We start from the raw sequence: 26334 nt of genomic DNA on the forward strand, positions 1-26334 counted from the left end.
ACTGAAATTCATATTATGTCATAATTAAACTACTCCTCTCATCCTTTTTCTTTATATAGAGGTTAAACATGTTGAGTGTCTGAAATCGTGCATGTAGGTAAGTTGTGTTAGCTATGTTTACTTCCCCCGCCCCCTGCGAGTACAGGTGGCCTGAGAAAAGATTTCTTCGTGAAGGTCGCAGTCCCAACCAAGTCGACCCCGCCCCACGCCGCGGGCCCCGCCCCTAGGGCTTCGGCCACGCTCAACGTGGCGGCGACGCCGGTCCGCCGAGGCGCCTGCGCAGGTCGCATGTGGCGCGTCCCACTCCAGTCATGGCGGCCCTCCGGCAGACAGCGGGCAGCGGGGTTCTGGAAACGTGTGGTCTGGAGCGGATTTTGGAGGCGTTGAAGCTGCTGCTGAGCCCGGGAGGTGAGAGGACGGATCTCGGCGCCTGGCTGCACCCGGGACTCTCAGGGCCAGCGGTCTTCCAGGGCTGCTCTTCTTCCCGCGGCTTGCGCCCCTCAGGCCTCCCCGGGACCCCTCTGGCCCTGAGGCCGCCCAGCCCCGCACCTGGGGGCTTTGGGCAGGGTCTGTCCAGCCTCCTTTTACCCTTGAGGAAACCGAGGTTCAGGGAGGGCTGGGATCCGTTGAATACTGATACTGACCAAGTACAATATCTCGAGCGCTTACCTTGGGCCAGGCGCTGTGTTAAGCACCTCGGGTGCGTGGTTTCAGTCGTCCCTGCTGCAGCCCTGTAAGGGGACTGCAGACACACCCTCAGAGAGAGCCCAGCCTCTTGGGGCGCAGGGTCAGATGTGGACACTGGAGATTTGTACAAAGTGCCAAGGAGTCCAGAGAAAGGAAGCAGTGACGTTTGAGCTGCGTTTTGGGGCGAGGATTTAGGGATTTACAGTCACTTTTAATCTTCCCTGGTGAGTTGATAAGATCTTCCCAATTTAGAATTAGAAGGGACCTTGGGAGTGGTGTAGCCTGGCACTCTCCTTTTACAGCTGAGGATGCCCACGGCTCACTGAAGAGAATAACCTGACCAAGATCATATGGTCAAATTAGAGGCAGAACACGAACCTGGAACCAAGGTCTGCCGAACCCCCTTCTCAGACCAAGGCAGATTATTCAGTATGGAGCCTCTGATATCTGGAGCTTTGAGAAAGATATGCAAGAAATAGGGCCCTACTTATAAATTAGAGCGTATAATTTGGAGGAAGGGGTTTGTAGCGTGAGCAAGATAAGGTACATGAAAGTGATGTTTCAGATTTTGAGATTTCCCCCCCGCCCCCCAAACTGTGAAAACTCCTGAAACATTATATCATACTTGCGGCAAGTGAAAAGAAGTTATTAATGGGGAATTTCCTGGCAGTCCAGTGGTTAGGACTCAGTGCTCTCACTGCAGAGGGCCCAGGTTCAATTCCTGGTGGGGGAACTAAGATAGCACAGTCTGCGAGGTGCAGGCAAAAAATATATATATTAATAATAGTAATTGAGTGCCTGCTAAGTATCACTCCCTATAGTGTGCTGTTTATGTATGTATCTTTTTTTCTCGCAGCAATCCCATGAGATAGGTATTACTTCTATTCCATTTTACAGATGAAGGAACCAAGGCTCAGGTACTTTAGAAATTGCACAATGCCAGTCTAAGTGGTAGAGTTAGGATTTGAATTCAGACACCTTCAACTGCAGTATGGTAACTATACTACTTTGCCCCAATGAAGAATTAAAATACAATTAAAATTGTGCAAAATACAATTTTAACTTGCTAATGGAGAGATTACTTGTCCAGCAACTGAAACTGTCTAGAACATGACTGAGAACAGGAATAAATAAGTTAAAAAGTCTGGAAGTAATCATCTGTCACAAAGCATATACACTTCATTTTTGGAAGACTCTCTTTAACTGTCAAAGCGTATGTGGTGGAGTTCCATACATGTACTTATTTAGCTTAGGAGAATTCAAGCATTCCTATTTGAAAAAGAATAATTTAAGTAACTTGGTAAAATATTATTTTGCACAAACAGGCTATTATATATTGTCTGAATATTTCTGCTATTATATCAGCTGCTAAGGGAATTAAAAAATACCTGTGCATAATAAGTATTCACATGTTCCCAGTGGACAGAGGATTAAGACTTCAAGAGAAACCTTTTAACTTTATTAAATAGAACAGTAACCTGTTACATGTTAACATAATGACATTTTTAATGAAAAATGTATTTTGCAAAATAAAATAACTTAGCAGGAAGAGTGACATTGTTTTACATTTTTGCAAATCTCCTTAATGTCTGTCTTATTAGAAGAGAGCTGGATTTTTGTATTTGCTTCTGTGTTCAATCTGTCATGACAGGTTGTTTTGATTGAAATAGATGAAGAAAATCTATACTTACATAGGTATGTAGTTGGAAAGGGAGGCGATTTCCATCATCTTTTCAGATAATTGTGTGTATTCCTCTTTAAAACTCAACAAGAGGTAATTTCTTAAAAGGTTAATTATAATATGGAATCTGAACTCATATCAGTGAACTTTTCAGACTTGGTACACTCAAGAGAGAACGAGAGTGTAAAAGGCAAATAATGTCTTAGTATTAATATGAAAATAGTTTTGACCTTGTAGACTTTCTGAGAGGATCGTGGGAAGGGCTTCAAAACCTGAGACCCTATACCACACTTTGAGAACTGCAGCTCTCAGAGAATGCCTTATTTTCAAGTAGATTTAATTTTTGTCACCAGTAGAGGGCAGAGGAGACTACTTTATTAAGGGGCTCTTGGAAAACAGTTAATAGCTTTTGTTTTAAGTCACTTCCTTTGTGTCCCATGTTTGGGTTCCAAGATCTTATAAAGTCACAGGAGGTCACTTAGAGATTGCTTAGAGATCTTAGTGGTTAGTGGCAACAAGCTATGAAAACACTCATTTTCTTTTTAGGTATATATTACCCAAACAAACCAGATATTCATGCCAGTGGGTCAGAACACTTGCCCTGAACAGTCCTAGAGAAATATTGGAAAAATCTTACTCTTCTGATTCTCACTATGTTGAAAAAAAAAAGTGTTATTGTTCGTTTTTCTTTTCATAGAGGTAGTTAATATTCCTTACAGTAAAGCTTTTAAAAATATTAGAGAAACTAAAAGAAGAAAATTAAAATGACCTTAATCCCACTATCCAGAGATTACATTTTGGGAATTATATATATTTTTTGTTTACAGAAATGATCTCATATACTGCATACTGTTTTATAACCTTAAAATATGTTTTTAGTACAGAAACAATACGTAGTTGCTGTGGAAAAAATTTTTTAACATAATGAAGCAAAAAAGAAAAATCACCCAAAACCCTACCATCCAGAGATTATCACTGTTAATACTTGAAGTATAGCTTTTGAGGTCTTTTTCTATGTGTGTACACATGCACACACATGTATATATTTTAATAAAGTTAGGTTCATTCTGTTCTTTTATTGTTCAATTTTCAGAATAATACATTAGTGTCACAGCAGTCTCCAAAGGTAGCCAATGAAGTGATTTTTTTGTTTTGTTTTATTATGAATAGAGTTTTGTATATACATGTTTCCGTTATTGTACTCATTATTTTTAAAAATTTATTTATTTATTTATGGCCACATTGGTCTTTGTTGCTGCGTGCAGGCTTTCTCCAGTTGTGGTGAGTGGGGGCTACTCTTCGTTGTGGTGCAAGGGCTTCTTATTGCAGTAGGTTCTCTTGTTGTTGAGCACAGGCTGTAGGCGCGCGGGCTCTAGAGCCCAGGCTCAGTAGTTGTGGCACACGGGCTTAGTCGCAGCATGTGGGATCTTCCTGGACCAAGGCTCGAACCTGTGTCCTCTGCTTTGGCAGGCAGATTCTCAACCACTGTGCCACCAGGGAAGTCCTGTACTCATTACTCTTGATACTCTAAGTGTTCCATTTGTGGCCTGTGGGACCCATTCAAGTTGGCTGTTGGACTCTTTGATGTGACCCTAGTAACCCTAGTAGTCTTTTGATTGCTTCTTTGCTTTCACGCATAAGATATCTCAGACTCATCTTATACATTTCTTGCTGCATTCTTGAAAACAAATCTCTTTAAGAAAAAGTGATATTTAGAGACCACAGATAGACACTAGTGACATTTATTGTCACTGAAGTGTCATTGCTTCCAGACTTTTTCAATGATTGGAACTAGGAAATATATGGATTTACAGAAGACAAAAAACAAATCGAGAGTTCGTACTGATATTCACAATTAAAATGAAATATTATAGAGTTTAAATTTTTCCTAACATTTTGAAAAATTTTAAGCTTATAGAAAAGTTGAAGGAATTTTACCTTGAAAATTTGTATACCATGACCTAGATTCTTTAACATGTATTTGTCCACCTAGCCATTCTTCTTTACTATATTTCATATTTTTATCTTGGTATGTTTTTATCTTATCTGAAAATATTGGTTCCTAATGAAATTAATGTAGTTATTTACTTATTTCATATATATATATACACAAATATATAGTTACATATTCATATATAATATATTCACACATGTATATAATATTTTTAAATGACAAATCATACATTACTATCATCAACACACCTGCTGTTTCTAAGGGATTTTTGTTTGTTTTTGTCCTCAGGATATACAAAGTTCTATATTTCAAGTCACTTGAAATAATTCTCTGTGTGGTTGTGCTGCTAACTTGGTTTAGAGTAGGAGTTGGCACACTTTTTCTGTAAAGAAGGAGGCAGTAAATATTTTGGGCTTTGTGATCCATACTGTCTCTGTCACAACTATTTACCTCTGCTGTTGTAGCTCGAAAGCAGCCCAAGATAATATGTAAATAAATAGCATGTCTATGTTCCAATAAAACTTTACTTGTAGAAATAGGTGGTGGGCCTGATTTGACTTGTAGATTGTAGTTTGGCAACCTTGGACATAAAGTATAGATTAGGTTCATTTGTTTTTTATTTATTTATTTTTAGAAGATGTTGGGGGTAGGAGTTTATTAATTTATTTATTTTTGCTGTGTTGGGTCTTCGTTTCTGTGCGAGGGCTTTCTCTAGCTGTGGCAAGCGGGGGCCACTCTTCATTGCGGTGCGCGGGCCTCTCACTATCGCGGCCTCTCATTGCGGAGCACAGGCTCCAGATGCGCAGGCTCAGTAGTTGTGGCTCACAGGCCTGGTTGCTCCGTGGCATGTGGGATCCTCCCAGACCAGGGCTCGAACCCGTGTCCCCTGCAATAGCAGGCAGATTCTCAACCACTGCGCCACCAGGGAAGCCCTGTTTTTTATTTTTAGGAATATTTTGAATTTTCTTTTTGATTTAATTTTTTTAACTATGAAAAAAATACAGGGCTCCAAAAGGAAACCTCTAAAACTCATCCCTGTCTCCTCCCCACTGATCTCTCCCTCTCTCTATAGACAACTCATTTTAGTTAATTTTTAATTTGTTTTTCCACTGCTTTTTTAAAAAATAAAAACAAATAATATATTTCATGTTCCTTCCCATTGTAACACAAAAGTTATCATACTGTATACATTCTTCTACACCTTACTTTTTAAATTCAGTATGTCTTAGTGATCACTGCATAGTGGTACACAGAAGTCTTCCTCTTTCCCTTTTACAGCTGCATGGTATTCCATTATGTGGATATGCTACTGTTTATTCACCAATTCTCTATTAATGGATATTTGGGTTGTTTTAAGCCTTTTGTTAATGTAAGAATTACTTTTACTGGACTCAGTGGGTCCATCGCTTGGGGTGCTTAGCCAATGAACACACCAAGTACTTTGTTTTTTTAAATAAATGTATTTATTTACTTATTTATTATTTTTGGTTGCATTGGGTTTTTGTTTCTGTGCGGGGGCTTTTCTCTAGTTGCGGCGAGCGGGGGCTACTCTTTGTTGTGGTGCGAGGGCTTCTCATTGCGGTGGCTTCTCTTGTTGTGGAGCACCGGCTCTAGAGCACAGGCTCAGTAGTTGTGGTGCACAGGCTTAGTTGCTCTGCAGCATGTGGAATCTTCCCGGACCAGGGCTTGAACCCGTGTCCCCTGCGTTGGCAGGCGGATTCTTAACCACTGTGCCACCAGCGAAGTCCCAAGTACTTTCTTAAAGCAGAAGACAAGTAAGGAGTCAGGGAGATAGTGTTACTGAGTCCAGGCTCTTACTGCTCACTGCTCTCCCATGACAGGCCAATAAATCGAGAGACAGGTGTTGGGGCAGGGAATAGCGGCTTTTTCCGGAAAACTGGCAGACTGAGAAGATGGTGGACAAGGGTCCAAAAGAACCATCTTACCTGAGTTAGAATTCAGGCTTCTTTTATACTAAAAGGGGAAAGGGTGCGGCTTGTTGTTGCAGACTTCTTGGTACTGGCCAGACCCACATTCTTGCAGCTGTCCGCATGGGTCTAGTTATGATGTTCCTATAAACCTCCAACTGAGAAAAATGTTTTCTCTTCTCCAACTTTTTATCTCTATGTGAAAGGAAAAGTGTTATACCTTTAAAGGTCAAGCCTGGGAGGCAGAGCATTGAGAAAAGGCTATCATGTATATTTCAGGCAATAGGCAACATTCTTCTACAAAGGTTTGGAGCCAGCATGACTAAGTACAGACAACAGGGCACAAAGGTTAGAGCTAAAGGAATAGCTCCAGTATGGAGTCAGGTTTGTTCTTTGTTACAGTAGTTCTCAAAGTACTGTCTCCCCTAACCACTGGACCAGGGAAGGTTTAAGCCTGGGGGGCATGCATATTCATGAAATGGCAGGCATGATCAACCGTTAGCATTATAATGAGGCAACAGTTACTCCAGGTTGCCCCAAACTGCAAGCAAGCAGGTGCTTGGGTGTTTGCTTGTACTGTAGTATCTTGTTGGATGTATTGTAACCCTTTTAGGACAGCTGGTATCTGGAACTTTCTGTGATTTAATGGTTTAAGTCAGTTTCTGCAAAACAAAGCACACTTTGATTCAACCCCATCCCTCCCCTACTGCTGCCTAGCTAACAATATGGCAATGAGTAGCTTTGTGTATATGTCACTTTGCATTTTTGCCTGTGTATCTATCTTAGGATAGATTCCTAAAAGAGGGATTGCTGGGCCAATGGTTAAATGCTTATGTAATTTGCTAGATATTGCCAAATTTCTCTTCTTAGGGATGTACCATTTTAGCCCCTTACCAGCCATGTATGAGAGTGTGTGTTTCTGTAAAACACAAAATGTGTTATAAAAACTTTTGGATTTTAGCCACTTGATAGATGGGAAGTGATATTTCAGTATAGTTTTAATTTACTTTTCTCTTAGGAGCAAGATTGATCATATGTTCATGTTTAAGAGCAATTTGCATTTCTTTTTCTGTAAACTGTTCATATCTTTTGCCCGTGTAGTGTTTCATACTCTGTTCACTTTAGAATATATTTAGTGAACATGTCATTAAATAATGTTCAATATAGTTTAATGGCTTCAAATAATCCATTTTTCATTCACTCAGTAACTACTTATGTTGAACAGCAACTGTGTGTCAGACAGGCCTTGTTCCAGGCAAGAATACAGCAGTGAACAAAACAGAGCAACATCCCTGTCCTCAAGGAGTCTTTATTCTAGTTGGTGGAGAGACAATAATAAACAAAATAAATATTACATATACATATAGTATGTTGGATACAGGTAGACCATAATTTACTCAACATGTATTTCTAATTTTACAGTATTATAAATAATGCATTGTTGAACACTCTTTTAGTTACCATCAATTGCAGTTTGATCCTTTCTTAGAAGATATATTAATCTTAGTTTTGAAATCTATTGCTGCTTGAATTCATTTATATTTTCAACATTTTATTATGGTTTTATAACCATAACCCACCTTTTCATATTATGTTTTTAGTAATCATCCTGGGATTACAATGTACATCCTTAATTTTTCACAATCTGGTCAGAATTAATATTGTACTACTTCACAGAACTCATAAAAACCTTGCAACTATAAGGGTCCTTTTACAGCTCCCCACCCCTTTTAGGTTTTATGCTGTAGTTTTCATGTTTATCTATGTAAGTTATAAACCCCATAATACAATTTTATAAATTTTGCTTTAGACAGTTACATATATTTAAAGAAATTAAGAGGAAAAAATTAGTCTTTTATATTTACCCACATATTTACCATTTCTGATGCTTTTCCTTCTTTCCTGAAGATCCAAGTTTCCATCTGGTACTGTTTTCCTTCAGCTTGAAGAACTTTAACATTTCTTTGTATTCCAGATCTGCTGACAGTCAGTTATCTTAGTTTTCATTGTTCTGAAAATGTCTTCATTTTACTTTCATTTTTGAAGGTTACTTTTTATTGGATATAGAATATTCAGTTGACAGGTTTTTTTTCCCTCCTGTCAGCACTTTAAAGATGTTTTTCTACTATCTTTTAGCATTCATTGCTTGTGATGGTTAGTTCACAGCCATTCATAGCATTGGTCCCCTGTAAGTGTCATATTTTTCTGACTGCTTTCAAGATTTTCTCTTTATCTCTGGTTTTAACAATTGACTATGATATGTGTAGATGTTATTTTCTTTCTACTTATCCTGATTGGGCATCACTGAGCTTACTGAATCTGTAAATTTATGTTTTTTTCACTAAATTTTAGAGAATTTTGATCATTATTTCTTCAAATCCTTTTGTGCTCCATTTTCTCTCCTCTCCTTTTATTCTAGTTAGTCTCTATTTTATTACAAATATATCATTTGATATTGTTCACAGATCCTAAGGCTCTATTTCTTTAAAATGTTTTTCTCTTTGTTGTTCAGATTGGATAATTTCTAGGGATATATCTTCAAGTTCACTAATTTTTTTTTTTTTTTTGGTCATCTCAAAGCTGTTAAGTACATCAATTGAATTTTTTAAAATTTCAGGTATTTTATTTTTAAATTCTAGTATTTCCATGTGGGTTTTTAAAAATACTTTCCACTTTTTTGCCGAGAGTCCCCATTTGTTCATTCATAATGAATACTTTCCATCACATCCTTTTTTTTTTTTGGCTGTGCCGTGTGGCATGTGGGATCTTAGTTCCCCAACCAGGGATCAGATCCATGTCTCTTCCAGTGGAAGTGCAGAGTCTTAACCACTGGACTGCCAGGGAAGTCCCTCCGTCATATCCTTGAACATAGTTATAAGAGCTGCTTGAAAAATCTTTGTTCAATCTGACACCTGGGTCATTTAGGATCAGTCTCCATTGATTGTCTTTCTCTTGAGGTGGGTCATGTTTTCATGTTTCTTTATCTGTCTAGAACTTTTGGATTGTATAATGGACATCATGTAGGATATGCTGTTGAAACTCTGGATTCTGTTATAGTCCTCCAGAGAGTATTGCTTTTTTTTGTTTTGTTTTGTTTTTCTTTTTTGGCTGCACCTCGTGGCTTGTGGGATCTTAGTTCCCTGACTGGGGATTGAACCCACGCCCTCGGCAGTGAAAGTGTAGAGTCCTAACCACTGGCCCACCAGAGAATCCCTGTTTTGTTTTGTTTTAAAGTAGGCAGTTAACTTGACTGGTTTCCTACTCCAAGCTCTGTCTCTTCTGTGGTGGGCAGCAACTCTTTTCAGTTCTTTTAATCTTAGCTGACCTATTTGAAGTTCTTCGCACACATGCTTAGTTCAAAGATTAGCCAGAGATTTGGGCACAGTTTATATAGAATTGGGGGCTCTTCCTGTCTGGTTCTATCCTTTCTGATATTTCTCTTCTTATTTTCCACCTGCTGTAGTTGCCCTGAATTCTGTGCTTTGGTTCTCAAGCCAGTAAGACAATGGGTTTCTCTTAGAATTTTAGCTATGCTATGCGGCGAGCGGGGGCTACTCTTCATTGCAGTGCGCAGGCTTCTCATTGCAGTGGCTTCTCTTGTTGTGGAGCACCGGCTCTAGGTGCACAGGCTTCAGTAGTTGTGGCACGTGGGCTCAGTAGTTGTGGCTCGCGGGCTCTAGAGCGCAGGCTCAGTAGTTGTGGCGCACAGGCTTAGTTGCTCCATGGCATGTGGGATCTTCCTGGACCAGGACTCGAACCCATGTCCCCTGCATTGTCAGGCGGATTCTTAACCACTGTGCCACCAGGGAGGTCCTAAGGAGATCTTTATTAATTACTCTTTTCATTCATTCTTTTACTCAATCAACTAACAAATACTCATTTGGGGCTTACTTTATGTACTATGCAAAGCACAGACCAAACAAGAGAGGCATGGTGTTTACCCTCATTAAGTTTAAACTCTGATAGAGAAGAAAGAAAATAAACACCAATAAAATAATTACTGATTGTGATAAGTACTACGGAGGAAAGAAATTGGGTGTTATCACAGAGTTAATAGTGTGGGGCATGGCTTTTAGATTGGTCAAGGAAGGCCACCCCAGAGGAGATAATATTTAGATTGAGACTTCTAGATACCTATGACTCAGCATTTCCACTTAAGGTATATACACATCAGGAGTGTATGTGCACACTTCCATCAAGAGAAATCTATTTTAAATATTAAGAAGATCTGAAGTGTGAAAAGTAGACTTTTGGGAGAGGAGGAGTATAAGTAGGGAAACCAGTTAAGAGGCTGCTGCCGTACTTCAGTTTAAAGATGTTCATGGCTTAGAGAAAGGTTGTAGTCGTGAGGTGGAGAAAATTGAATGAATTTGAGAAACATTTAGTATGCAGAACAGACAGGACTTGGTGATGGATTGGATAAAAGAGAAAAGGAGAAGGATGGAGATGTAACCAGTTAGTAACCTGGTTAGATTGTAGTAGGGAGTGAAAGGTACTCGTGAGAATCAACAATTTGTTGAATTTCAAATGCCTAAAAACATCCAAGTGGAGATTTCATTCAGCGGTTGGAAATATGTCCCTGGAACTTAGAGGGTAGACATGAGCCAGACATGTAAATTTGGGAGCTGTTCGCTTACAGATCATTTTTAAAGACCTGGGCCTGAATAAGATTGTCGAGGAAGAGAGTGCAGAGTTCAGGACCAGCCTTGGAACATTTTGATATCTGGTAGAGGAAAAGAAGCCAGCGGAGGAGACATTGCAAGATGGCCGTGGAGGTAGGAGGAAAACCAGGAAAGAGTGCTTGCTGTCCCAGAAACCGAGAGAGGAGTGTTTCAAGGAGTGAGTCAGCAAGGATGTCAACTGCTGAGAGTGTATATGAGCTCCTTCACCGGGAGAGGGCAGTAAAGACCATTTTAAGAAAGTTTAGGAAAAATTGAGACTATACATTTTGGGGGGAATGTGATTAAGTTAACCTTTCTGCACCCTTTGTCTATATTCTGTGATCTGCCTCACTAGAATGTAAGTTCCATGAGGGAAAGGACTTCGTTTTGTCCTTTATCCCTGGGATCTAGAACAGTTTGACTGAATGAACCTTCTGTGGTAAATGTTTAGCTTTTTAGATTTCTGTTCTGGCTACAATTTAAGCCCAGTAAGTTGATTAAGACATGGCCTCTGCCCTCAGAAACAAACTAGAAGAAGAATGTTAGGTACTCTATCCTAACTATATCCAGAGTGCTATAGGAAGGCAGGGAAAGTGGTCTTGAATTCTGCCTAGGTTAGGGTGGCACAACTACTTTCTAGAAGTAATGACATCTGAGCCAGGCCTCAGAGGATGAACTGGAGGAGGCAAGGCATTCCACATGGAGGAAAGTACAGTTTGTTTTCCATGTATGTAATTTCCTTTATCTTTCTTCAAAAGGATCAGGCTCAAGTTCACTACAGATCACGAAACATGATGTCCTGTTGACTACTTTAAAATCTAACCTGTCTGCTTTGGAGGACAAGTTTCTGAAGGATCCTCACTGGAAGCAATTGAAACTCCTAAGGGATGAAATTGCTAATGAGGCAGAATGGCGACAAGACTGTATGGATGTCACCTGGTGTTTTACTTCCCAAACCTTACTGTTGCTGTTGTGCTTGAAGGAAACCATGATCCGCCTTGCAGTTGAGTTCAATCCAGGGAAACCCAACCCGAGGACTCCAGAAGCTGCTCCTGCCCTGAGCCCGGATACACTTAGTATCTCACAGCAAAAGACTGTCCAGTCAGTTTTGCAGTTTGTAGTTACCTTGGGTGTCTGCCCCTATCTTGTGCCTGGTGTTGGAGTCCCTGTGAGTTACAGGACTGAGTTTGGTGCCGTTGTTCGGGACGTAGTGTGTCTCGGTGCTGCCCCCAGTGCACCCCGGAGACTGTACACCAGCTGCAAGGTCCTCCTAAATGTTGCTCAGCACGCATCTCTGGGGAGCTTGATTTTCTGCCGCCATTTTGGGGATATCGCAGCAGGTCTGTGCCAGCTGGGATTCTGCCCAACCAAGAGAAAACCGCTAAATCCTGAGGAAGAGGTAAACATACGTTGAGAGAGTGTGTGAGAGTCTGTGTGAATATGTGTGTGTACTTGTGTGTAGTTGCTATAAAAGACAGTCTTAGTTCTTTGGAAAAGTGCTGATGGAAAGATCTAGAATTTTTATTGAATATCCAAGTATCTCTGGTGGATAGATGATTCTTTATAGGGGATTGGAGCTTTCATTTATTAAATACTAGTCCTTTCACACCTGGGGAGTCCATTTCACCTGTCCCTTCTAGCCATTTTTTGAAACAGCTGTTGCAGACTATTTCTTTGAGCCTCTGTTTCCTCTTTTGTAAAATGTGTTTAATAATTGCAAGGTGGCTGTGAGGATTAAGGATAAAGTGTATAAAGTACCTAGCCCAATCCCCAGTAGTGCTCATCAAAAAGTTATTACCATTAATATTAAACTATTCATGCCTCCTTCATTAAGTTCTTGGGAGGATTAAGGGAGATAAAGTATGCAAAGCACTGGGTACACTGCACAATCCAATCAGTGTTTGTTGTTATTATTAGATGATAAGGGTATGTGCCTGTGTTTTGCTGACAGTCAGTAAGGATTTGAGTGTCTGGACTATAAAGGTGCCGTGGAGGTTACAGAAGCATTAGACGTGGTCCTTTTCTCAAACAGCTCACACAGTAATTGGTGAGACAAGGCGCACAAGTATAACATAGCAGTGACCACTACTCCCCCACGAGAGGACCACCAGCATCAGCACAGGAACCTAACCAGAAGAAGCTGTTAAGATATAAATGTATCCAGGGTCGCACGTAGGGTAATTCCTTCCCTACTGCAGCCAGATTTCATAATGCCCACTCACCTCATTTCTCTGTCACCCTTCTGTGTCACCCTCCAACTTGTTCCTTTTCTGTTTGTTCTCCTCTTCTATTCCCTCTTCTGCCTATGCTCACAAAACAAAACAAAACAGAAAATATTTAAAAGCCATTGTCACCCGAGTAGTGACACGAAATTACAAGCTCCCCCAGTGCATTACATTTTGTGGAGCAGAGCTCTGTGCTCTTTACAACAGGGTGTGAATCTTGACAGCTCTATCAGTGCCTGCTGCCTGCACTTCCTTGAGATGGGGGTCCTGGAATTGCTATTGCTAGCGCTAAGCAGTGCCCAGGGGTCTCAGAGGAGAGAAAAGAAAAGAGAAACACAGAGAAAGGACCAAGTGAGGGGGTGGGAGAAGGGGAGACACGGTGGGTGTACACTACGAAGCTGGACAAGTCCCAGCAATAACTGCTGCTCTAAGCAACACCTATACCACGGTTTGCTAAATTGTAAGGGGCAGGACTCTCTGAGAGCTTGACTGTAAGGTTACCAAAGGGAGACAGTCTCTTGAGGCTCAGAGAGGGGGCCCAATTAAATATCACCCTTCTTTGCTGCCCAAGTTCTGAATCAATTAAAAGACAGTTAACAGAGTACGAGATGACAAGTCAAAATGTCCTCTTTATTACTCATAAAGGCAGAGTTGGAAGGTATATAGAGGGAGACAAATGGGTCTCCTAACAGTGCATTCCAGAATTAGACACAATTCTCACCCAGTTTTAAAGAGTGCCAGAAAACTGCAGCGCCTTCTGCCCCTTGGCAGGGGACATGCCCCTGAAAAATCTACGGCAGGGAAGAGCAGAACAGAACATGTGCTCGCTCCCAAGAGATAGAAGAGGAGCGAGCTCATCTGTGCGTGCCAGAACTCACCAATCAGATAAATCAGTGTGATCTCCTGCCCAGAAGTGGGTGAGGGGATGGAGATAGGGCCAGGAGTGTTTCAGTATTATAGCTTCCTCCAGGTAGAAGGAAATCAAGAGGCAAAAGAAGCTTGCCTCCCTCTCCCCTCACAAGCATCTTTGTTCAGTATTGCAAAGCATTGCCTTCTATTGCCTGCCTAGTTTGTATTTCACAAAAACCAAATACGTGTTTCTTGTAGGTGCTAACCGAAGACGAAAGAGCCCTGTCTAGGAAGGCTCTGAGAGACATCTTGGATCAAGTGTATCAACCATTAGCAGTCCGAGAATTACTTATCCTCCAGGGAGGACCACCCCAGGTATGCATGCCTGGGAACTCTTGTGGGTGAATCTTTAATGATAGTGTGTGGTGTACTGTCTTCTTCTCCTGGGAAATTAATCTAGTTGAGTCTTATTTCATCTTTTAGATTGTTAAATGGTATTTGTAGAGCTAAATTACACTGACCTTTGGGATAATTTAAAAGGATATTTCTTTTAGTGGAATGATGGACACTGTTCCCAGGAATATTGTGATCATTTTTTAAGGCTTATGACAAAAATATATTTTATTCATTCTCACACTGGATCTTTTTTTTTTTTAAATTAAAATTTGGCTGTTTGACAATACGTTCTTCTGGCAGAAGTGTTTGGACATCTTATTCTTTGAATGGAGTATTTGAAGTCAAGAAATTAAAATTAGAGCTATTAATGGACTGTTCTTAGGTCCATTTTTGAAAAACGTAATAGTATATATTCTGCTAGGCATCAGATAGTTTCTTTTTTCATTAAAAATAATTATTTATCCAAAATGATTTAATTTGATGATGTAGCTGGATTTATCTATTTTCTTTCAGTACCTAAATTTTAGTTATGAGTTTAGGTGAGTAAAGCATGAAGGGCCAGAGGAATTGGCTGTAAGACCAGCTGAAGCTGGCTACAAAGATATCTCCTAGTGGAAGTCATTTTCATCTCGTCCTTAGAATATTACTGTAGGTGCACATTGGGCTCCTCTGGCTCATACTCTGCTTCTCTGAATGAGTCCACAGTTTGCCAGATTAAACCAAATACATTATAAGAGCATGATGAGAAACAGAGGCTCTGGAGTTAGGCACACTGGAATTCAACCCCAGGGTGCAGTTGTTTGAATTAGTAAAAGCCTTTCCATCCCTCAGTTTCCTTACCCATAGAATGGGGATGGGGATGACAACAGACCCTTCCTTATAAGTTCCTTTTGAGACTGTGGGGGAGGTACCCACCACAGTGCATGGCACATCATAACCCCTTCAATACATGGTAATTATTGATCTTCTTTAAATAAAAGAGAACAGGCTAGTTGGGATTAAATGTTTTTCTTTTACCAAGTTTTATGCTCACATAGTTAGACACAATGAATGACCACACCATAGTTTGCGTTCTAGCCCAAAATAAGGGACACGAAGTCTGTTTTGTTCATGGCGGCTCCACAGAGCTCTCAAAAAGGAGTTCTTGAAGAAATCGAACTCTTCTTGAAACTGCCATGTCAAAAGGAATCAGAGCAGCTGAGACCATGGAGGCAAGGACTAGTGTCCTCTCAGTGTTGTGAACTGTCCTCTTAGTGGTGAGTCATGTTTATAGGAGTCTTCTTCGGAAGCTAGATTTGATTGGAAGGACTGCATTCAGATTGGTTACATTAACCTTGTGTCCCCCAAATCTGTATTTTATTCACAGACATGTTTGTCTATTTCTGGGTTTGAAATTTCACTTGATACTTCACTTGAAGAAGTTTCACTATATTTTTACTTTCTTAAAAGTGATGCTGAAGTAGGTTTTGTAAAGGAGTCTCTTTTTTTTTTTAAGGGAAAAATTTTGCTCTTTTGAAGTCTGTATAGCATACGGTTAATCATCAGTATGACTCAGTATATTTGTATATTTTTAATTTCTACATATCTGTTACACTGACATTCAGTTCATACTTTTCCCTTCCTTTTTCAGTCCTACACGGATGGGAAGACACAAGTTATGTGTCGGGCCCCAGCTTGGCTCCGGCGTCTGTGTGGGCAGCTCCTCTCTGAAAGGTTGATGAGACCCAGTGGTGTTCAGGCAGTAGTCCGGGGCATTTTGGAAGGAGCAGGTGGTAAGAAATAGATGTTTGTTACTTTGGTATCCACTTTCCTTTGAGTCACAGTGAAATATTGGTCTTTAGCATTTGACTGTAAAACCTGATGGAGACTAGACTTTGTGGAGAGTGAGGAGGTTAAACCTTAATGAGCTCCTTTTCCAAAGAAACTCATTTTCTTGCCATTCTTCCAAAAATAGTTGTGATACACTGCTCATGTTGTTGACTAATATTGTCAACTGTTTCAAATAACTTACACAATCAGAGGAAAACATTGCACAAAAAGTTTAAGTAAAACCCTATAGAAAACGTGAAATTCTCTGTGCAAAAGAGTCAGGGTGCTAAGAGTACTTCACCTCAGGACTTAAAATACGAAACAGTTCTCCTGAAGCTGGAGATACCCAAGAGATGCAAACTTTGGGATGAAATTTTAGATTCATTTCCACAATTATATTCCTTTAGTCCTCATTAATAGAAAGAAGGTTCATTATCATGTTAAGTATGGTAGTAGTTTTTAATTTATATTTTTTGATTTTTAAACAAAATCATACATGCACATAGTTTAAAGAGTCGATGGGTCTATAGGCTTTTAGAGAAAAATAGCAGTCCTTGGCAGCATTTCACTCCATTTCCCATCCTCGGAAGCAACCACTTTGATCATTTTTAGCAGGTTTCTTCTGGTATTTACCTCTTTTTTTCTAACTATAATGCGATTACAGCACTTTCTTAATTTTTCAGTTTTAGGCATCATCTATCAACTCACCATCAGTGAAAAAGGATTTTGTTATCTTTCACAACCCTACCATCATTCACCCAAGCATACTTCCCATCCCCTTAATATAGTCATATCTTTTTTTTTTTTTTTTTTTTGGTACGCGGGCCTCTCACTGCTGTGGCCTCTCCCGCTGCGGAGCACAGGCTCTGGACGCGCAGGCTCAGCGGCCATGGCTCACGGGCCCAGCAGCTCCGCGGCATGTGGGATCCTCCCAGACCAGGGCATGAACCCGTGTCCCCTGCATTGGCAGGTGGACTCTCAACCACTGCGCCACCAGGGATGCCCTATAGTCATATCTTAGTTTTGGTTAGATCAATATTCAGTGTTTATACTCTTCTGTGTGATTACTATATACAGCTGAGCTACTGTAGTATACTTTTTTACACACTTTTGTACTTGGAGTTAATAGCTATCTGTTTTGTTTGTCTGCTTAGTTTTGTATGTACTTATCACTAATCTGTTTTCAGACTGTGTCCCAGTTGTTTAAATCTCCTTTTAATACATTCAAATACATTAGCTATTCTATCCGTTTTATCTTCTTGAAGACATCTCTGTCTCTGAGTCTTCTGTTATTTGGACTAATTACCTCCACAAAGCTGTCATCCTAGGATCTCCCTTCACCTTTTTCCTGGTGATCCCCTTGGCTTTCTTTTGTATTTGGTCCCTTGTCTCCTGTATCCCCTGCACGTTAATTTCCTATTGCTGCTGTAACAAATTACCACAAACTTAATTGCCTTTTGATGGAAATAACATTTAAACTGAGTCCTGAATGCTGAGTAGGAATATGTTCATTGAAGAGTGAGGGAAGACTGTATAGTTAGAGAGGATCCATGTATGAAGGAACTGACGTAGGAAAGAACAGTGTTTTTGAGGAAATTTCAGTATGGGTAGAGCAGGGAGGGTAGAGAGTGCAGGGAAAGTGGTATGAGATGAGGGAGGGGTGTGAAATGAGGGTGGAGGGGTGGGCAGGAGCCACATCATGGAGGCATTTAGGCCTAGTTCAGGGTTTTGAACTTTATTCTGAGGGCAATGAGATACCACTGGAGGGTTTTAAGGAGAGAGACAGGATCAAATCTACATTTTAGAAATATATTTCTGGATGTATTGTGAAGAATGGGTTGAGTAAGAGCAGAAGTGGGGAAAACAGTTAAGAAGAAGCAGTCATCTGAGAGATCACAGTGGCTTGGATCAATGCGGTGGCAGTGGAAATGCAGAGAAATGAATGAATATAAGACGTATTTAAGGGAAGAGTTGCCAGAACTTAATGAAGGGCTGGTTATGTGGGGAGGGAGGAGGAGAGAGAGAATCGATCTTGACTTTCCATTTCTGGGGTGGTCAATGTACCTTGGTCCTGTCGGACAAAAGTGAGGTCAGTGTGGTTGGCAGACATTGGTAGATTTGGTCTGCAGTGGCTGTAATGTTGCCTCCCCAGTTCTGCCTGCATTGGCTTCTAGGACCCATGAAATGGAAAATTAACAGTTACCTGTGAGAAGTTTCACATGCAGATAGGTCCTTGCATCTTCTTTTTCCAGAGAAAGCTTAGACTTCACCCAAGGGCATGCAAATTGGGGAGCTTCTATAAGAAACTTAGAACCCTAATTTTGCTACTTATTCGTATATGAATATATATATGGTTTATTCTCAATGATTTGAGGCAGTTTATATTTACTCGCATATTTGCCATTTCTGGTGTTCTTCGTTTCTTTGTGTAGATCCAAATTTTAATTCAAATTTCCTTCTGCCTGAAGAACTCTAACCTTTTTTATAGTGCAGATCTACTGGCAATGAATCCCCTTAGCTCTTGTTTGTTTGAAAAAGCCTATTTCACCATCTTTTTTGAAAATATTTTTGCTGGATACAGAACTCTAGGTTGATCGCTTTTTCTTTTAGTGCTTTAAAGATGTTACTCCATTGTCTTCTGGCTTGCATGATTTCTGATGCAAAGTCTACTGTCATTTTTGTCTTTGTTCCTCTGTATCTGATACACCTTTTTTTTCTAGCTGCTTTTAAGATTTTTCTGTTTATCACTGGTTTTTAGAAATTTTATTATGATATGCCTTGGTGTGGGTGGTTTTCTTCATGTTTTTTCTGCTTAAGTTTTCTTAAGCTTCTTGGAGCTGAGGGTTTATAGTTTTCATCATATTTGGAAATTTCTCAGACATTATCTTCAAATATTTTTTTTCTGTCTTCCCTTCTTTTTTCTTTCTGGAATTTGAATTATACCTAATATTATACTTAATATTGTCCTAAAAGATAGTGTTTCTCTGTTGATTTCTTTTAGTCTTTTTCTCTCTGTGTTTCATTTTGGATAATTTCTATTGCTACATGTTCAAGTTTATTAATCTTTTATTCTGCAGTATCTAATCTGCTGTTAATTCCATCTGCCATATTTTTCATTTCAGATTTTTTTTTTTTTTGGCTGCGCTGCACGGCTTGTGGGATCTTAGTTTCCTGAACACGGATTGAACCTCGGTCCTTGGCACTGAGAGCGCAGAGTCCTAACCACTGGACCGCCAGGGAATTTCCCTCATTTATTAGGTTTTTCATTACTAGAGGTTCAGTTTGGGTCTTTTTAATATCTTCCATTTCTTTCCTCATTATGATCATTCTTTTCTTTACCTTTTTGAAAATAGAGAATAAGTTTATAATAGCTGTTTAATGTCCTTGTCTCCTAATTGTCACCTCTGTTTTTATGTGTCTGTTTTTACTGATTTTTCCTTCTTGTTATGTTCCTTTTTGCTTCTTTGCATACCTAGTAGGTTTTTTAAATTGAGAAGTTATTCACATACCATAAAATTTACTCTTTTAAAGAGTACAGTTTAATGGTTTTTAGTATATTCACAGAGTTGTGTAACCATCACCAATATCTAATTCCAAAACATTTTCATCATTCCCCCAAAAAAACCTCTTACCCATTAGCAATCACTCCCCATTCTCCCCTCCTCCAAACCTTTGTAAGCACTAATCTACTTTCCGTCTTGATGGATTTGCCTATTCTAGGTATTTCATCCAAATGGAATCATGCAATATGTGGTCTTTGGTGTCTGGTTTGAGTCACTTAGCATAATGTTATACCATGAATCAGTCCTTTGTTCCTTTTTATGACTGAAAATATTTCACTGAATGGATATGCCTGGTAATTTTTTTTTTAATTTATTTATTTTATTTTTGGCTGCGTTGGGTCTTCGTTGCTGTGCACGGGCTTTCTCTAGTTGCAGCGAGCGGGGGCTACTCATTGAGGTGCATGGGCTTCTCATTGCAGTGGCTTCTTTTGTTGTGGGGCATGGGCTCTAGGCACGTGAGCTTCAGTAGTTGTGGCATGTGGGCTAAGTAGTTGTGGCTCGTGGGCTCTAGAGCTCAGGATCATTAGTTGTGGTGCACGGGCTTAGTTGCTCTGCAGCATGTGGGATCTTCCCGGACCTGGGATTGAACCCATGTTCCCTGCATTGGCAGGCAGATTCTTAACCACTGCGCCACCAGGGAAGTCCCTTGCCTGGTAATTTTTTTTTTTTTTTTTTTTTGCGGTACGTGAGCCTCTCACTGTTGTGGCCTCTCCCATTGTGGAGCACAGGCTCCGGACGCGCAGACTCAGCCGCCATGGCTCACGGGCCCAGTCGCTCTGCGGCATGTGGGATCTTCCCGGACCGGGGCATGAACCCGTGTCCCCTGCATCGGCAGGCGGACTCTCAACCACTGCGCCACCAGGGAAGCCCTCCTGGTAATTTTTTAATGTATATTGGATGTTTTAATTTTACCTTGTTGGGTGCTAGATTTTGTTGTATTCCTTTGTTGGGTTTTGTTCTGGGATGCAGTTAATTTTCTTAGAATCAGTTTGAGCCCTTCAATCCTGGCTTTTAAGCCTTGTTACTGTGGGTCTAAAGCAGCCTTTAACCCAAGGTAATTTGGCACCACTACTAAGGTAATACCTTTCTGATATTCTGTATATTAGGAGGCTTTCCCATGCTCACTAGTGGGAACATAAACTATTCCAAGCCCTGTGTGAACTGTGGGGATTGTTCCCCCTACTCCTTTCTGTGGTTCTTTGCCTTGGATTTTTTGTCTCACACACATACACAGATCATACTCCATGAAAGACTTGAGAGAGGATTCCCCTGCAGATCTCTGGAGCTCCCTCTTTGTGTAGCTTTCACTTCTCTGGTGTTTTGCCCTGAAAATTCTGTTTTGGTCTCCCTGAACTCTGAACTGTGTTTCTTTAATTCAACAAGGTGGCAGGCTTCGTTTGGGCTTTCCTTAGCTGTGGTGTAGCCTCAAAACTCTCTCTAGGTAATAGACTAGGGTATTCACGGGACTCACTTTTTTGCTTCCATTCTCTTAGGGTTCAGTGTTCTTGGGCTGCTTGTTGTCCAGTGTCTGAAAACCATTGTTTACGTATTTTGTCCCATTTTCTAATCATCTAAGATGGTAAGGTAAATTTGGGACCTGTTACTCCACAGTTTTGGTTTAAGACAGTTTGAGGGCTTCCCTGGTGGCGCAGTGGTTAAGAATCCACCTGCCAATGCAGGTGTCATGGGTTCGAGTCCTGGTCCAGGAAGATCCCACACACCGCAGAGCAGCTAAGCCTGTGCGTGACAGCTACTGAGCCTGCGCTCTAGAGCCTGCAAGCGAGCCACAACTACTGAGCCCATGTGCCACAACTACTGAAGCCTGCATGCCTAGAGCCCGTGCTCTGCAACAGGAGAAGCCACCACAGTGAGAAGCCTGCGCACCACAACGAAGAGTAGCCCCCGCTTGCCGCAACTAGAGAAAGCCCATGTGCAGCAACAAAGACCCAACACAGCCAAAAGAAAAAAAAGAAAAGACACTTTGAAATACATGACGTATATAAAGAGACAGAATAATAATATTAATCATTTAAAAAGTAATAAATACTAAGAAGAAGCTAGTGTTCAAGTCGTATGAATAATATCATTACAATGGTTAAGTGCTGCTTTTTTCTGAGCCTCGCAGAAACCAACATCAAAAGGAAAGTACGGAGGGATAGCTTATCTTACAGAGGAAATTAACAGCTTTCAGTAGGGAAAAAATAGTTCTTACTGTAAATTTTAAGGACCTTCTGTGGTGAACTGCGATGAGTTTTTGATATCTCTATCCATTGCTGACAGCCGGGGCGGCTGGTGGGAGTGATGCTGAGGCCACAGCTGCCGATTGGAAGAAGTGTGACCTAATTGCAAAGATTTTGGCCTCTTGTCCCCAGCAGTCTGTTTCACCAGAGGATTATTATAGAGATATCTGCCCCCAGGTAAATCATTTTGTTTCTTTTGACTGTTTGAGGATTATCTGCTTATTTATAAAAAGAGGACTTTTAATGTTCGTCTGATATTGAGTTAAAAACAATATAATGTTTAAGTTTATTATTCAGTGAGGGGCCTTCTTCATAACTGATTAAAAACCTGTGGGAGAGACTGACCTGTTAGGTTTCAGAACCCCTAACCATTAATAACTGACTAGCTTGCTCTCAGAGCTGGAATATGAAACTACAGTTTCATCATATTCATTATCTTTTCTGTGTTTTTTATTAGTTTTTTAAAAAATAGGTATTTAATAAACGAGGTAAATTAACATGGTACACAATTTAAAAGCACAAAAGAGTAAATGGAAAAGTAAGTCTCCCTCCCGTCTCTGTACCAATTTCTTATTTATTTTGCAGAGGTAGTCTGTGTATCATGTGTATACAACTATATGTGTGTATATCTGTGTATATATTCTAATTTTTATCCAAATGATAACATGCTCCACACACTGTTTTTCAGTTTTGCTTTTCTCACTTAACAGTGTACCTTAGAGATCATTTCATCATTCTTTTTCTTGGGTACATAGGTATTTCATCATATTATGTACCATAATTTATTTAACTAGCTTCCTATTTTTTTTAATAAATAAATAAATTTATTTATTTTTGGCTGCATTGGGTCTTCGTTGCTGTGCACAGGCTTTCTCTAGTTGCAGCAAGCAGGGGCTACTCTTTGTTACAGTGTGCAGGCTTGTCATTTTGGTGGCTTCTCTTGTTGTGGAGCATGGGCTCTAGGTGCACAGGCTTCAGTAGTTGTGGCACGTGGGCTTAGTAATTGTGGCTCGCGGGCTCTAGAGCGCAGGCTCAGTAGTTGTGGCACAGGGGCTTAGTTGCTCCGCGGCATGTGGGATCTTCCCACACCAGGGCTCGAACCCGTGTCCGCTGCATTGGCAGGCGGATTCTTAACCACTGCACCACCAGGGAAGCCCTACCTACCTTCCTATTAATGGACATTTAAGTTGTTTCCATTCTTTTGCTGTTACAAACTATGTTCCAGTTAATATCTATAAATCTTGCCTATGTGCAAGTATTATCACAGGGAGAATTCTTAGAATTGACATTACTGGCTTAAAGGGTATGTGTATTTAAATTTTTGATTGATATTATTTATGTATCTGCTTTCCCACACTTTTGCCTATGCAATGTGTTACAAAACTTTTCTTTGTTAATCTGATTAGGTGAAAGTGTGGAAGGAGTGTTCTTAGTCAGCACTCCCCATGCGTTTAGATGTAAGATATGCCTTTTGGTGTACAGTGTGAAGAAAGTCATTCAGTTGTTATGCTGGTCTGCGGGATTCTCATGGGTAGGCATGCATGGGAACAAATATCACAATGCAAAATCTTATATTGGAAAATATTAAGTATAAATTATCTTACAGGATAAAGTTATCATTTGCAATGATGAGTAAATATTTTCCAAAACTAGTAGCTATAGTTTGGGCACTTAAGGAAATGATAAAATCAAGTCATAGGTTTTAATCTTACTTAGTCTCTCTTTGGCAGTGTCAGAGGTCACATACAGTTTTTGAACAGAAGATTCTCCTGTCTACAAAAAGTACAAGAGTCAGTTTTAAGCCAGGAACAGAATGTGCTTTTCAGTTGGGTGCTTAAACTCAAGCACGAGAGATCAGTGTTTATTTTTGAGAATAAAGTAGACTTTTGTTCAGAACTGACAGGCTCTTCAGATTCTGAATATATTTATACACCTTGACCCCATAATTGCTATTTATCATAGCAAAATTTTGGGGAAAAACTGAATATCTGGAAATAATATTTTTGAGGAATTTATAACAGTATGAGAAGGTTTCAGCAATACACAAAACTGAATATTAAGTATGGCCTTAATTGAAAAGAAAAAAGAATTATACAGGAAACATAGTGGAAAAAAATACACCCAAAATGTTTATAGTAATTTGGGAAGATTTAATTTTCTTCTTAAAAATTTATTCTCCAAATTTCCTACAATGAGCACGTATTTTATAAATCTGATAAAATTTTTTAATAAAAACACAGCTCCTTCAGTTCTCATACCCTTTGACACTGGGTTGTTAAATTAAAAAAAAAAACTTCTATTGGATCAGTGTTACTGCAGTAAATTTATTTTTTGCCGTAAAGAAATTAATGTGTTGTCTTCTTAGTTAATGTAATGCTTCTTGCAAAGAGCCTGGTATTTACTTCATGTAATTTTTCTTTTAGATTTTGGATTTATTTCACTTTCAAGATAAATTGACAGGACTACAATTTCAGAGAGTTGCCACCACTACCTTTATAACTATGTCAAGAGAACGGCCACAACTGGCAGCAAAGTACTTACTTCAGCCAGTGTTAGCTCCTCTTCATCGATGTTTAAATACAGCAGGTAAAGAAGGAAGTCTGGTGGTTCGCTGTCCCTCTAAAGGACCTTCTTCCGTGTTTTGGATTTAAATAACTTAAGTCTATGGTAGTTCATTGTCTTTAATTTTACTTTTTGTTCCCCCAATTTTTTGTTTTGAAAAATCCACTTCATAAAAGTTCTAAGAAGAATGCAGTGTCCTACCCCTATATACTTCACGTAGTTAACATTTTGACATGTTCACTTTCTCTTTCTCTCTTCCTACACACATACGTATTTTTTTTCTGAAGCATTTGAGAGTTAGTTGCAGACGTCGAATATACAGACTTTATTCAAATCTTTTATTTGTCTCAAGAATTTCCTTTATAGCTGTTTTTTAAAAATTACATTGCATTTACTTGTTATGTCTTTTTAGTTTTCTGTAATGTAGAATAGATCCCTAATAGTCTTTCACTCTGACACTTTTGAAGCCCAGGTTATAGAATGTTCTTCAATTTGTATTTGTCTCATTGTTTCCTCTTGATTAGATCCAGGTTAACATTTTGGCAGGAGTACTACATATGATGTTTTTTTTTTTTTTTAGTGCATCAGATTAGGGGCACATGTTATCAGTTTATTCCATTATTAGTGATGTTAAATTTGACTATTTGATTAAAGTGGTAGCAACCAGATTTCTCCACTGTAAAAATACCTTCCTCCCTTTGTAATTAATAATAATCTGTGGGATGATGGATGTATGAGACAGTGTGAATATCCTGTTTCCCAACAGTCCTTCATAATGTGGTTTAGTATCCACTGATGATTTTTGCTCATAAAATGGTGACTTTCTATTTTTTTTATTGTTTCTAATTTGTTAGTTGGTATTCTTCTGTAAGGAAGAGCTTTTCTTTTCTCCTTGCCTCATCTCTTTTTAAAAGAATAATTATTTAAGTATCAATACACATTCATAGATTCTTTTTTTATTCAGTGGGTGACTGAGCATTCCTATCATTCATTTTGAAGCTTAAAGTTTCCCAGATTTGGCCAGTTTTAATGTGTTAAAAGATTGACATTTTCAGCACTTCCCGCAGTGTGTGTTCATGCTTTATTGAGATTAATGCTGGGATACAGAGTATCATTTCAGCATTCTTAGTGAGTAAAAAAAACCTTTCCATATAGTCTTTTCTGAGGTTAAAAATAAAGAGAAAAATTGATGTTGTGGTTAAGCCCAATTTAGTTCTGTTGTAGACTTTGTATAAAAGTCATTTACAGGGTGAATTTTTCTGAGTGTGTTTAGAGGGGTTTAGGTGGGTGAGAATGGAGAAAATCTAATTCTTGTGCATAGTAAGCACGAGATTGAGCTTTGGTGGAGTGAAATTCGTGATTATTCAGACATGATAAACGTATTTGAATAAATAATTAAAATTTCTTTATACATTTAATAAAAATCTAGTCTAGAATTAGTATTTCTTCAAAAAATGATTCAAAAAATGAAGTATTATTTCTGTTGGCCCTTGTCATTAAGGCCTAGCATTTATATCTAATTTCATGTGTTAAGACTATACCTCAATACTAATCTATTTATCTTCTTGTCTGTGACTGACTAGGTGTTTCCTTTAGTCTGGAGTGTGTTCTCAAAGTGTGGTCCCAGGACTAGCAGCATCAGCATCACCTGGGAATTTATTAGAAATACAACTTCTTGGGCTCCACCACAGACCTACTGAATTAGAAACTGTGATGTGGGACCCAACACTGTTTTAAAAGGCCCTTTTGGTAATTCAAGTGTGTGTTCAAGTTTGACCC

General features: G+C 39.5%; 1 protein-coding gene across 1 annotated transcript in view; it reads left to right on the plus strand.

The window, feature by feature from the left end:
* The first annotated feature begins 274 nt into the window (after positions 1 to 274).
* TANGO6 (transport and golgi organization 6 homolog) overlaps positions 275 to 26334 on the plus strand; it is a 175510-nt gene continuing 149450 nt past the window's right edge. Inside the window, exons 1-6 of the mRNA XM_067718428.1 lie at positions 275 to 408; positions 11670 to 12310; positions 14244 to 14360; positions 16012 to 16153; positions 22034 to 22170; positions 24417 to 24579. Of these exons, the coding sequence (XP_067574529.1) occupies positions 312 to 408; positions 11670 to 12310; positions 14244 to 14360; positions 16012 to 16153; positions 22034 to 22170; positions 24417 to 24579 (1297 nt within the window). The 5' untranslated portion in view covers positions 275 to 311. The remainder of the gene's footprint in view (positions 409 to 11669; positions 12311 to 14243; positions 14361 to 16011; positions 16154 to 22033; positions 22171 to 24416; positions 24580 to 26334) is intronic.

Source organism: Pseudorca crassidens, chromosome 20 (assembly GCF_039906515.1).
Source record: "Pseudorca crassidens isolate mPseCra1 chromosome 20, mPseCra1.hap1, whole genome shotgun sequence".
In the NCBI taxonomy this organism is placed as follows: Eukaryota; Metazoa; Chordata; class Mammalia; order Artiodactyla; family Delphinidae; genus Pseudorca; species Pseudorca crassidens.